We start from the raw sequence: 13,636 nt of genomic DNA on the forward strand, positions 1-13,636 counted from the left end.
TTTCCCTGAACTGTTTCTGCCTGCATCACCTACATCTGATGTTTCTTCTACTTAATACATTTGCTACCATAACCAGGCTTTACTCTCCCATGACTTTCTGTCAAACCACTCTCCAATAGAGCTCAGAAAATTCACATTTCTGAAGAGCACTATTAAGTTGTTGTCCCCACGATTATTCAATGAAGTGGAAATTTCCCAAAGCCTCTGGGTTCTCCAAATGTTACTCCTTCAACAGGTTGGGATTCACAAAGGTCTGAGTAACAAAGAATAAAATAAAGCAAAGAAAATAATTTCCAAATTTCATTTTCAAAAGAAACTACAAAAATTAATGTTTCCTTTTACAAATTTCAGGGCTAGCTTACTTTTACTAAAGAAAGTCATAAGGAAAAGGGTAAAAGAATAATTGTGTTTCCACTTTTATTTGTACATTATTGTTACTGACAAACTAAAACTAAGAGGAACTTGAATATTAAGCAAAAAGTACCCGAACCTCATAGAAAATCACACAAATGATGGAAAATTCTTGAACCATTTCTCAAATCCTACATCAAAGTTGAATGTACTCTTTTCTGGGTGTAAGAATAGAAACAAAATCTTTTTCTCAAATTTGTCTTTGCTTTATACTTGTTAAAATTACCTTTGAGAAAAAAGATGGTTGGGACCAGGTTTGCTGGTCCAATAGAAGAGCCTGGTGGAACTACTGAGACTATGGCCCCTAGCTGCTCTTCAGGTCTGGAATTGAACCCACACCTGTGGTTTCCAGCCAAACAAAGTACAGGCATGTGAGTTAAACATTTACCTCAAGTAGACACATGCCCTGGAGAGAACAATCATGGGAGAAGGAAGGGCTGCTTATGCACAGGGAGTCAGCTCCGGGGGTTAGGAGAGCATGGAGGGATGGACACTGGGAAGTGGTAACTATGGGGAGGAAGTGGGTGGGGAGCTGTTGCATTGTGGTAAACCATGGTCAATGACATGAGACAAAGTATATGTGAACTGCTGCATAGAAAGTGAATTTGCTCTGTAACTCTTCACCCAAATCACAATTTAAAAAAAAAATTACCTTTGAAACATCAAAATTGATTCAAAGCTAAGTATTATTACTTTTAGTAAACTGATTGGGATGAAAGCATGAAAGTTCATTCTAAAGCAAAAAGAAAAAAAAAACCTTTAAAGAACTCTATTAGATATATTTAAAATAATCAAAATATAAGCACAAATATAAAATAAATTCTTGTTCAAGATGAATAAAATGGTCACTAATATTAACAGTCCACAAACTACTATTATTTCTATTTACATATGGCCCTTTAATCACATTACATCACAAAGGAGTTGCAGTTCAAAACGAGATTTTCTTTAATTGGTTAACTAAAGTGCACATTCAGCACTTACTGAAAAAAATTTTTTTTCCAACTTCTGCTCGATTTTATAGATAAATCTAAGCAAACATAAAAAATTAAGTTCAAAAGAATAAAACAGTAGTAAGGAAAAAGAGCCCAGGGAAGGAATAAGGAAAAACAAGGGGCAACAGAGGAAAATCCACAGTAAAATGGAAATTTTTGTCTCAAAATTTCAAGAGGAACACTTTCTACCTTTAATAAAAGTCCCTCAACCAGGACAATTATCATATTGAAACTTTAAAATAAGGTTCAATTAAACATTGAGCTTAAACTACATCTACTTAGCTGAAAGTAAATTTACCACATTAACCTAGGAACACGATGTAGGCCAAGTTTAATAAACAAATATATTGTTATTGATCCTTAATTAATAGCAAATATGGCTTGAGCTTTTTTTGTTTTGTTTTGTTTTCTAATAGCCATCTACATCCTTCCTGGTCCTATTTAGGACCAAAAAGATGAATTTTCGATATAGCTGACCAAAGCAATGAGAAACACCACTCTAATTTTTCCACTAGACTGAAACAGAAAATTTATGAGTAGATTTAATTTTCCAAGTATTCCTCATTAAATTTTCCTACTTCAATCTCTGACTGTATATGCCAGGTCTGTATGCATTTAGGAAGAGAATAAGAAAAGGAGATTACCATCATCTTGGAACAACATTCCCTAGTGGCTTGTTCTGCCTCCCTAGAGTCTTGTTCTTCCCAAAATAAACAGGATCTCTAAAAGGTTACATTTTATACTAGAACTAATTCTTCCAAAGCAGTATATTGATACTGATGATGGCCAGGGTTTCCTTCCACCTATAACTCCTGAGATTTTTGTTCCTTTCACCTTCCCTTCTGCCTTTACTGAAAAACTGAGAAATGGTCATTTAAAAAAAAAAAAAAAAAAGACAAGTTATTTAGCTTTTTCAAGGTTGAGGTGCCACGCTCAGGGCCTATAGGATTCATCAGCAACTCTGACAAATTACACTTCAGAAAGCCAGTTTTAAAGCACATCCTTTCCTATGGCTCCATCTGGGTTACCTCACCCAACACAGATCTTCATGGCAATGTTATCAGTTCCCAAGAGAATTGGAAAGAAAAGTTGAGAGTGTCATCATCTTTGCTTCCAGAGTACATTACATATTTATGAGATAAATGGGGAAATGTGCATAGAGACTGCATATTATACCAAGGAATTATTGTTGGGAGCCCTGGTGGCATAGTGCCTAAGGCATATGACTGCTAACCAAAAGGCTAGTGGTTCAAAACCCAACAGCCACTCCTTGGAAGGAAGACTGGACAATCTACTTCCGTAGAGATACTGCCTCAGAAACCCAAGGAGGGGTCACTATGAGTCGGATCTGACTCAACAGCAGTGGGTTTGGGTTTTTTTTCTTTCTTCTTCTTTTTTTTTAATATTAGGTAAGATAATAACATTTGTTTATATAGGAAAATATTCATAATTTTTTAAGTGCTGCACACCCAGAAGTAAGTAGGAGTAAAATGGTATGATGTCTGAGATCTGCAGAGCTGCTTAAAATATTTCAACCAAAGGAAAAGAAAAAAGAAAGACAGATGAAGCAAGTGCTATAAAATCTTCATAAACTGTGACGTTTATATACATGCAGCATCATTATATATATAATCATGGACTACATTACTCTTATATATGTGAAATTTTTTATAATAAAAGGATGTTTTTAATGGTACTTCCCATTATTCATTTAAAGATTATATATATTCAGAAGATGCAAATATAACTATTTTAAAATTACTTATATATATATAGTTTTTTCTTTTTCACCATTGAATGTTTGGGAAGAGTTTCTCTCCAGGATTGGTTATTGAAAAGAGACTCTCCGATTTATTGCCAAAAGTTTTTCCAGAAACTGCAATCTGGGGTGAAGGAGTGGGAGAACAGGGTAGAATCTAGTCTTCTATCTCAACACATGCACTTAACAAACACAATGCCAGCTCCCATTAAAAATAAGCAACATGAAAAATAATTCAAGCAAGAACAAAGCTAAGTCACAATATTTAGCCATCAATTATTTGCCACCACAGTGTTTGTTAATGGCAACTCCTGCTTTTCTACTTTGGACATTATCACCACTGACACTTCTGTTTTATTTCAAATACAAGTAGAAGGAAAAGGATCCATTACCACTCCAATCTTGGAAGTTATAAACTAGAAAAAAACTGAAAGTCTAAAATTGCAAGCCTCCCTTGGTGCAACACTATCTCCTTCAGTCAATCAGCAGAACAGATGGCTGATGGCAAAGAGCAAGCTCAACAGTTCTCAACTATATCCTCAAAAGAACTAATACCAAGTAACACCAAATGCCAAAGATCAAACTACCTCTTTTGGTCACAGCTTTTGTTCCACACACTTTTATGATAATTTGACTGTGTAAACAAGGAAGGTAAGTGTTATAAATTCCTTTTTATATAAAATTGAATTTAAGTCTCAAACACCTAGGAATTTACAGTCCTCTAGTTTGAAGGACCCCAAGTGGCAAGTGATTCAGTGCTCAGATGCTAAGCAAAAGGTTGGCAGTTCAAACCCACCTGCTGCTCTGTGGGAGAAAGATTAAGCAATCTGCTTCATAAAGATTAGAGCTCTGGTGGTATAGTGCCTAAGGCATCTGACTGCTAACCAGAAGGCTGGTGGTGGTTCAAACCCATCAGCCACTCCTCCGAAGGAAGACTGGGCAATCTACTTCCGTAGAGATACTGCCTTAGAAACCTAAAGAGGGGTCGCTATGAGTCAGAACTGGCTTGATGGCAGTGAATGTGGTTTGGCTTTTTGGTTTTCCATAAAGAGTAACAGCCTTGGAAATCTATGGAGTAGTTCTACCCTAACCTATAGGGTCACTATGAGTAGGAATAGATCCCATGGCAACAGGTTTGGGTTTTGGCTGTGTTTGTTTATTTTTTTAGTTTGAGGATAATAAAAAATGGCATGCAAATATGTCAACAGGATTATTCAGAAGAGTCAGTCACATCATAGGGTTAATAAAGATTGAATTTGATTTCCTAACCCTTCTAAATATATACAGCATAATCATAATGAATATTTCTAAATGAAAGCTTCAGGCATCACAAGAACGTAAATGAATAAACATGTTTAGAACATTCTGACTACTAAGAATTGTGTCCTATGCCAATATTGAATTCTACCTAAATCCTGTGATACTGGAAAACATCAGTGGTTCAAGAAATCCCCCCAATCCTTTGTGTTCAGGAAAACAGCTCAGTGCAAATAACCACCCTTCCCATATGACTTACATAAAATTCATAGATAATCCCTTGTTTACCTATGACTAGACCAGACACAGGCCCTCCAAATTCCCATTTCTTGTCTCAGAAATGAATAACTGAATTGCTTATCCCACTGATCAATTAGAAACAAAGTACATTAACTAAACTTTGGTTAAGCTTCTCTCCTTCCCCTAAATCCCTGAATTATGGCCCATTTTTACTCAGCTTCCAGGAGAATAGGCTGGCCTCAGCATGAAACAGACTGATAGACTATCTGATGATGTCACCTGCCCACCTCCCACACCTGGTTTTTGTCTAGCCTTGTTTACTGAGAGCCTCTGTAAAAGAAAAATCTTTTTCCCTCTAATACTTTCACACTGTTAGATCTTATGGTCAGAGTGTTCTCCCTTATACAGTAGGGAGAACTTTCCCTCTCCTCTTTTCTTTTCTGAATAAAGTGTCTCTCCAAAGTTTGGATTTGTTTTTCATTTGACAGTTATTTCTTTGAAAAAGTCATAGTCTATATGCATGACATAGAGGGTATTTTTAGTTAACCAAAATAATCCTTGAATCAGAGAGGAAATTACTTATTATTTTGTAACATAAAGACTGTAGTTGATTTTTTGATGAAATATTTCAAACATACAGAAAACAGAATATAGCAAATCTATGAACTCAAATCGTCCAGATTTAATAAATATCAACATTTGACATATTTCAGATTTTTAAAGAAGCATTATAAACCATACATAGGCTTTTTCAGTTCCTGATTTAACCTTCTCAGAAACCTCATATCCCCTCTTGATTTTATTCAAAGTATCCCAGTCTTCTCTACCCAAGTTCTCCACTCCTTCCCCTCAAAGACCTATCTTTCTCTATTATTTCACAGATAAATATCTTGAAGAATCTATACTTCCAATTTCAAATTCATATCCTCTTACTTATTCTCCAACCTACTAAAACTCAGTTTCTGTCCACAGACTCCTATTCAAATCCAAAATCTCATAAACCCTAAGCTACTTTTCAGACTTCATACTATTTGACTTCATAGCAACTTCTGACTGAGGCTCACATGACTGGTAGTCATCCAACCTGAAGGTTCTCAGAATTGCAAATTATCATCTTTGGACAATAAGGATCTATTGTTCTAACTGTACAGGTTGACAGGCTTGGGTGGGGAGTGGGGAGTGGCCTAAGTGGAAGAAATCTGTGAGCTCATACCTAAAGGAAAGGAAAGAGAGGCAGAAGGAAGATTCACTTTCAACTACAACTTCATCAGAGAAGGACAGAATTATATACCATGAAACAAGGCTATAAACACTGAAGACTGCAAAGTCATGAAAAGTATATATGCTTTCTATTCTATTCTTTCCTATCCTACCCTGTCCTACCCTACCCTATCCTATTCTATCCCATCTCATCCCATCCCTTCCCACTCTGTCTTATCCTATCCCATCTTATCCAATTCACACTAACAAAAAGTTTAAAGGCTATACATTAAAATGTTAGTGATGATGAAATCTCCGAATATTAAGATTTGGATTGTTTTTATTTTTTTCTTTTTAACAATGTATACTTTATAAAGTTTTCTACAGTGACATGGAATTTTTTTAATAAGAAAAAGGTGGTATCTTTTTTAAGCCAAATGTCTGCATGCCTATCTTTCAGGGTAACAAAGAAGGGTGTTGCCAGGGAGATGCAGCTCCTTGGAATACATGTGAGGAGAAAACCTCCAGGGAGTGAGTGGGTGTTGGCAGCTTGAAAAAAAAGCAGGCTGAGTCCATGGGATCCAGTCTTAGAAGAGAAGCCACCAGTATTGCCTGAGATTGAACCAAAGAAAGGCCCTAACACTCTTCCTAGACTTTACCAAACTCACTGCCGTCAATTCAACTCATAGCCTCCTTAGGTTTCCAAAGTGGTATCTCTATGGAAGTACATTGTTGAATCTTCCTTCCGAGGAGTGACTGGTAGATTTGAATTGCGAGCCTTCTGGTTAGTCGTCAAATGCCTTAGGCACTATGCCACCAGAGCTCCCCCTAGACCTTCCAGAGATCATTAAGTCTTTTTACTCTCCCTTCAAATTATCACTGGGATCTCACTATTCCTCTTTATCTCCACACTACCACTATTACACAAACCACCCAAGTGGTGTCCCAATGACTAGTCTGCTGACTTCCAATCTATCCTCCACATGGTTAACTAGTGTTAAACACAGTGAGTATTTTAAAATATTGCAGTATTCCCCACTGACCCCAGGGTACGCTAAACTCTGCAAATGGATACCACAATCTGCTTACCTATAGCAGCTCAACTTCCCAGCAGACACTGGGCTCCAGTTAGCTTTGACACCGTTAGTTCCTTAAATACCCCATACCCTGGATTTGTGCGTCTGCACATGCTCTTCCTTCTGCCTAGAATATGTTTCCCTACCCTTATCCATCTGACAAGCACTTACTCTCCCTTTATGTCTAGTTCAAATGAATAATCCTCTGCAAAGCACTCCTGGGCAACTGGCTGCTCCCTCTGCTACGCTCTTTAAATTTTGTATATAACTTACAGCACAGTTTTGGTTACCTCCGTGCCGCTCTTACAAGAATATACCACACAGGGGATGGCCTTAAAAGGAGTTTATTCTCACCATTTGGAGGCTTTAAGTCTGAGTTCAAAGTGCCAAGCTCTAGGGACTAAGTGAAAGCCCCTCAACCTTGAGCTTCAGCTCTGCCTCCTGCTCCCAACCCACTAAAGCTGGAGGCTTGTCTTCACTCAGCTGCTGACTGCTGAGGCTGACAAGCCCAAGGTTGACAAGCCCAAGGTTGACAAGTAATAAGGCACAGTTCTGATATTACCAAACCACACAGCAGGCCATTAATTCAAGTCCATTAAACGTCCCAAGATCGGCATAGCATAGCAGGCTACTGAAAAACGACTCGGCTACATGCAGGGTTCAAGGTGCCATAAGCTAGAAACCATTCCCAAAGCTGTTTCTTATATATGTGGGAAGCAGACGACATACCCAAAGCAGCTACTCAGCTGCTCACAGTAGATTCCACCATGGAGTTGATCACCTGTCTCATTATGGGGAATACTACATCCAGCTGCCCAGCCACTCAACCAGGCCTAACCAAGATAACACACAAACTTAACTACCACAAGCACTCATTTTGTTCTTGGGTTTACTGTTAAATACCTATCTACTCCACTAAGCCATAGGATATATGTGTGTGTGTGTGTATATATATATATTTTCAGATTAGTGCCTAACATGCAGTACCAAACCAAAAAAAGCAAACTCACTGCTGTCAAGTCAGATCAGACCCATCCTTGGGTTTCCGAGGCGGTATCTCTATGGAAGTAGATTGCCCAATCTTCCCTCCAAGGAGTGGCTAGTGGGTTTGAACCACAAGTACTCAATAAATATTTGATGAATTAATTAACATTAGGCCAGGTATAAATAAAATACCATGTAAGTATTTGTCTTTACTACATGTTTTTATAAATATCTCAGAAAGACAGTTTAGGAGATGAAAAATCGTGACTAAACCACACTGGTGCTCTCTGAGTAGAAACCCAAAAAAACCAAACCCACTGCTGCGGAGTCAATTCCGACTCACAGTGACCCTATAGGACAGAATAGAACTGTCCCACTGGGTTTCCAAGGCTATGAACCTTTACAGAGGCAGATTGCAGCATGTTTCTCCTGTGGAACAGCTGGTGAGTTCAAACCACTGACCTTCTGGTTAGCAGCCAAACTCTTTAACCACTGAACCACCAGGGTTCTTCTCTCTGAATGAAGTCAATTCCAAATTTAAGGTATTATAAAGACAAATATACACTGGGAAAATGGTAAGATTTCTGCCATCTTTATAGCTAAGAACACAGGATTTACCTATATAAAATTTGGAATTACCATGTGAAGTAGCAATTTGAGGATGACATATCATGGAGGGGTTTTTGTTTTTTCTTTCCCACAGTGCTAGTGAAGGGGGGGTGGAGATGGGGCTGCAAAATATTTGTTAAAAGGCAAAAGTAACTATAATTGGATCTTCTCTTCAAAATCAAACCAGTAAGAATGGTTGATAATCAGAGAAGATGGAAACTTAAAGATCAACTGCAAGAAAACAGAATCTGCATGTAACTCTCTCACTTCTGTATATTTTAACTTCTATCAGTGCCTGCCTATTCCCTAAAGTAAATTTACCTGAGCTAAAGTAGGGATTGAATTTTGACCAGTCTGAGTCTGCATATGAGCAGATTCGCACTCTGCCACAGAATCTGTTACACTTCCATCCTGCTGAGATTCAATTGTTTCCATGGTCATTTGTCTGAAAAGACAATAAAAAGGAAGAAGTATTAAGGCCCTATCTGAAATATTTCCCTGTTTTTATCCAGTGTTCTGATACTCATTGCTAATATCCAATTGTACCATCTTATTTTCTCAAGAAAGTTTCAGTAGCAAAGTCTAAGTCTACAAACTCAAGGCATCTTCTTGCCATGGGAAATCTTTTATCAGAATAGCTTACTTTAAAACAACTTAAAAAAATCTTATATAAAAAATTTCCTTGATAATTATTTTAAGCCTCTTCTCTTAGTTATCTAGTGCTAGTATACCCCAAGTAGATGGCTTTAACAAACAGAAATTTATTTTCTCACAGTTTAGGAGGCTAGAAATCTGAATTCAGAGTGCTGGGTCTAAGGGAAGGCTTTCTCCCTCTGCTGGTTCTGGAGGAAGGTCTTTTCCTCTTCAGCTTCCGCTTCCTGGTTCCTTGGAGATCTCCAGTCATCTTGGCATTTATTTTACCCTATTTCTGCTCTGCTCACTTGTTTAATCTCTTCTATAACTCAAAAGAGATTGAGTCAAGATAAAACCTACACTAATCCTGCCTAATCAACACAACAAAGACAGTTCATTCCCAAGTGGGATTATAATCACTGACATAGATGTTAGGATTTACAACATATTAAAAAAAAAAAAAAAAAAAAAAAACTCACTGCCATCGAGTCGGCTCCAACTCATAGCAACCCCTTCCTTGGGTTTGAACCGCCAGCCTCCTGGTTAGCAGTCAAGTGCCAAATGTACAATCCAAAACACCTTTTCTTAGTATGAATGAGTGATAAAATTAGGTTTTCTGTTTACATTCAAGTATTCTGTAATTCTCAAGGCCTAAAATTATGTAATATGAAAGACTTTCTCCACTTATAAATTAAATGCATTATAATATAAATATGTGTCTAGCTTTATTAGCACCAAGTAGTATCTGACTAAAAGCCCAAACAAATTTCATCACTCAAAGTTGATCACTTCTCTTATAGATCCCTAATTACTTAATGAAAACCAAAAAACCAAACCCACTGCCATTGAGTCAACTCAGATTCACAGCAACCCCCACTGGGTTTCTGAGGTGGTAAATCTTTATGGAAGTAGATTGCTCAGTCTTGCTTCCATGGAGTGGCTGGTGGGTTTGAACCACCAACCTTCTGGTTAGTAGTCAGATGCCTTAGGCATTGCGCTACCAGAGCTCCAATTATTTAGTGAGGAGAATCTAAATTTTCCAGGAAAAGTTTTGACATGATTTTATAGTTTCCCTGTGGATTCAGTTTAAGTTGATAACGTCTATGTAGAGTCCTTCTGGACAGAAGGCAAACCAGATTATATTAAATATTATCCTACTAGGAGAAAATATAAAATTGAAACAAAATTTAAAATTTAAAACTTACTTATAGGAACTATTCCTTTTTCTTGTGTATTTTTTCACTCACCAATAACAAAACTCTTTTTTTAAAAAATTTTAGTCATCTAAAACAAAACAAAACAGTTACCACAGAGTCAATTCCATTTCACAGCAACCCCACGTGTGTCAAAACTAGAACTGTGCCCAGCAGGGTTTCTAACAGTTGATTTTCCAGTGTTAGATCACCAGGCCTTTTTTCCAAGGTGCCTCTGGGTAGACTCAACTGCCAACCTTTCAATTAACAGTTGAGTGCATTAACTGTCTGTACCACACTAGGACTCCTTAGTATTCTAAATAAATATCCAAAAGTATGCAGGCCACTTAAAATTTTGGGGTAAAAATGTCCAAATCTTCGTCCTGATTTAGTTACCAGATCCTACAGATCCTCCTCCTAATACCTTTCACTTAGTACTTTCTTTTGCATTTCAATAGCCATCACCTAAATCTGAGCCTTTCATTCTCAGTACATGTTTGCTACCATCTACCACACATCTGGGAGCTCTGGTAGTGTAGTGCCTAAGGCATTTGACTGTTAACCAGAAGAACCTTCCTTGGAAGGAAGGTTGGGCAACCTGCTTCTCTAGTGATACTGCCTTGGAAACCCAAGGAGAGGTCCCTATGAGTTGGATCTGACTCAACAGCAGTGAGTTTGGTTTGGGTTTTTTACCACACATCTAATGGTTATTTCTCACTTTTCAAACTATAACTAGACAACTTAGAGCAATTATACCAAAATAAAAATGTCTAGCCTACCATAAAAAAAATGTCCTTCCCTCAAAATCCCCTAATTCTCTCTCTTTTCTTATTACTTCCCAACATGACCTCTCCAATTCTAGGTAAGTTAAAAGTTTAGGTCATCACCTTGCATAATTGCTAATTTCTACTTCTCCACTTAGGCTTATATGAGCAGTTCCCAAAGAGAATACCTCAGAATATTAATTCTACAGGATATTAAAAGGTATTATACTTGGGAAAAGAGGGAAGGAGGACCATATGGTCAAAAATTTTAAATATCCTGGACTTAAAAGGTTTCTTTTTGTAGAATGACTAGGAAGCCTGAATATGCTAGTGTGCCTAGAAGAGGGTGGAGGGTACAGATTTTACATGCAGATTTGAAAAACATAACTATCAAACCCGTTTTCCACAAAGCATGTCCTAGCACTACTGTTTTAAAAGCAACTTGAGAAATGCTGTCTTGGGATATTTCTTGCACCTTTTATTAAAACTCTCAAGGTTCTACCAAGATCTTATGTCTCAACCCAAACATTATAAGCTGAAAAGGCATTACCCAATAAACTCTATTATTTTTTAAACATTCATTTAAAACCACCTATATGACAGAGCCTAAAAATAGAAAAATGGATAAATTACGGTCCTTGCCCTGAAGGAAATTATTAACTAGTTGAGTTTCTCAAGTATGGTGCTTGGGTGGCTTGTATCAGAATTAATCAAAGTACTTACTTAAAAATGTAGATCGCCAAGCTCAACTTCAAACCTACTGAATCAAACTCTCTGGAGGAATTACACTTTTTAATAGGTATATTTAAGTGATTTCAACGTATAGTAACATTTGGAAACCACTCAGCTTATCATATAGTCCAGAAAAGAACACAATTAGCCATAAAGTAACTTCTTCAATAAGTGAAGGATGCTAAATATGAAATGCTTTGGGAAACCTATGAGGGACTGATTTAAATTGGCCTGAGGGTGGGACCATATGAGTTGAAGGATGACAGGATTTTAACATGTAGAAAAAGAAAGGACTAAGGAGGAGGAAAGGACAGAGGATGCTGAAAGAATCAAAGAGTTGAAAGGAGGACAGAACCTGGCTGAGCAGCTGGAGAGTCTATTTAGATTAGTAAGAAGGAAGAATAGAAGGACGGGTAGAAGTCAAGCTGGAAAAGCTAGGTGTAGCCAGTTTAGGAATACCTTTTAATAGTCCAAAAAGAAATAAATTTCTACCTCACTCAGGTCCTTCTTCTACTTCAGGTCCTTCAGTATCTATGAAGTTAATTATGAACTGTATAAAGTTTAATTTAGTATCAACATGGAATTCAGCCAAGAACTCAGACAATAAGCAAAAGTTACCTGTTTTAATAGGCAAAACAAATGCCCCAAAGTCTTTAAGTGACAGTTTCTAAAACAAAGGACTCCTCCTGATCCATACTTTAAACACATTTCTTTTTGTTTCAAACACAATTCTCATTCATCCAGTTTCTAAATATACTGGACATAAGAAGTGACAGCTGTCAATGAGGACATCAAGAATTCCAAGTGTGTGGCAATTGAATCCATACAGAGTAAAGTTACCTACTTCTTTACGTATCAAGAATTTGAAAGATTTGTTACAATTCACCAACTGATATTCACAATAACTATACCCTGGGTCAGGAGCTCTGGTAGCATAGTGCCTAAGGCATTTGACTGCTAACCAGAAGGCTGGTGGTTCAATCCCACCAGCCACTCCTCGAACGAACGGAAGGTTGGGCAATCTACTTCCATAGAGATACTGCCTTGGCAACCCAAGGAGGGGTTGCTATGAGTCAGTTCTGATTCCATAGCAGTGAGTTTGATTTGGTATACACTGAGTCATTAAAAAAAAGGTTAATTCTGCTTAGCATACTTTAAGGAAAGATGAGTATACATAGAAGAATCCAGGAAGACTGCCATTAAAAAAACTTTTAATGTTTTAAAAGGTAAACATTATTCAAGACTTATGTTTTAAGATATAATAGAAGATTTTAGAAGTTCTAGACTTTCTGGAGCCTCTGAGGCTGGATGAACTCCCGAAACTATTGCCCTGAGATAATCTTTAAATGTTAAACCTTAACCAAAACTATGGCCTTAAGTCCTTTTTTAACCAAAAAAAAACCATCTTATCTTAATCTGTGTTAAGTATTGTGCTCTTTTAAAGATTTATCTTTGTGAGACCAAACAGAGGGTGGCAGTCAGTTGAAGATAAAGGTGGTGGTGGTTGTTGTTGTTGTTATGTGCCTGTCAGTTAAACCCGACTCATAGCGACCCCTCCTTGGGTTTCCGAGGCAGTATCACTACAGAAGTAGGATTGCCCAACCTTCCTTCCGAGGAGTGGTGGAGTAATTTGGAAAAGGACAGCAGCAAAGGTAGCACCACCTGAAGAATGTCAGCAATGTCAGTCACTGAATTATCATATAGGAAAGGCTGAAATGTACCTTTGGCTATGGATACTTTCACCAAAATAAAAAATTTTTAAAAAGATTTTAGAAGTTACTAT

At 37.4% G+C, this 13,636-nt stretch overlaps 1 protein-coding gene across 1 annotated transcript in view; it reads right to left on the reverse strand.

The window, feature by feature from the left end:
• The window catches only part of CREM (cAMP responsive element modulator), a 58,546-nt gene extending 49,574 nt beyond the window's left edge, over positions 1–8,972 (reverse strand). Inside the window, exon 1 of the mRNA XM_007942418.2 lies at positions 8,853–8,972. Within this exon, the coding sequence (XP_007940609.1) occupies positions 8,853–8,972 (120 nt within the window). The remainder of the gene's footprint in view (positions 1–8,852) is intronic.
• Positions 8,973–13,636: the final 4,664 nt, after the last annotated feature.

Source organism: Orycteropus afer, unplaced genomic scaffold, assembly GCF_000298275.1.
Source record: "Orycteropus afer afer isolate SDZICR_OR568_19922 unplaced genomic scaffold, OryAfe1.0 scaffold00090, whole genome shotgun sequence".
NCBI classification, from domain to species: domain Eukaryota; kingdom Metazoa; phylum Chordata; class Mammalia; order Tubulidentata; family Orycteropodidae; genus Orycteropus; species Orycteropus afer.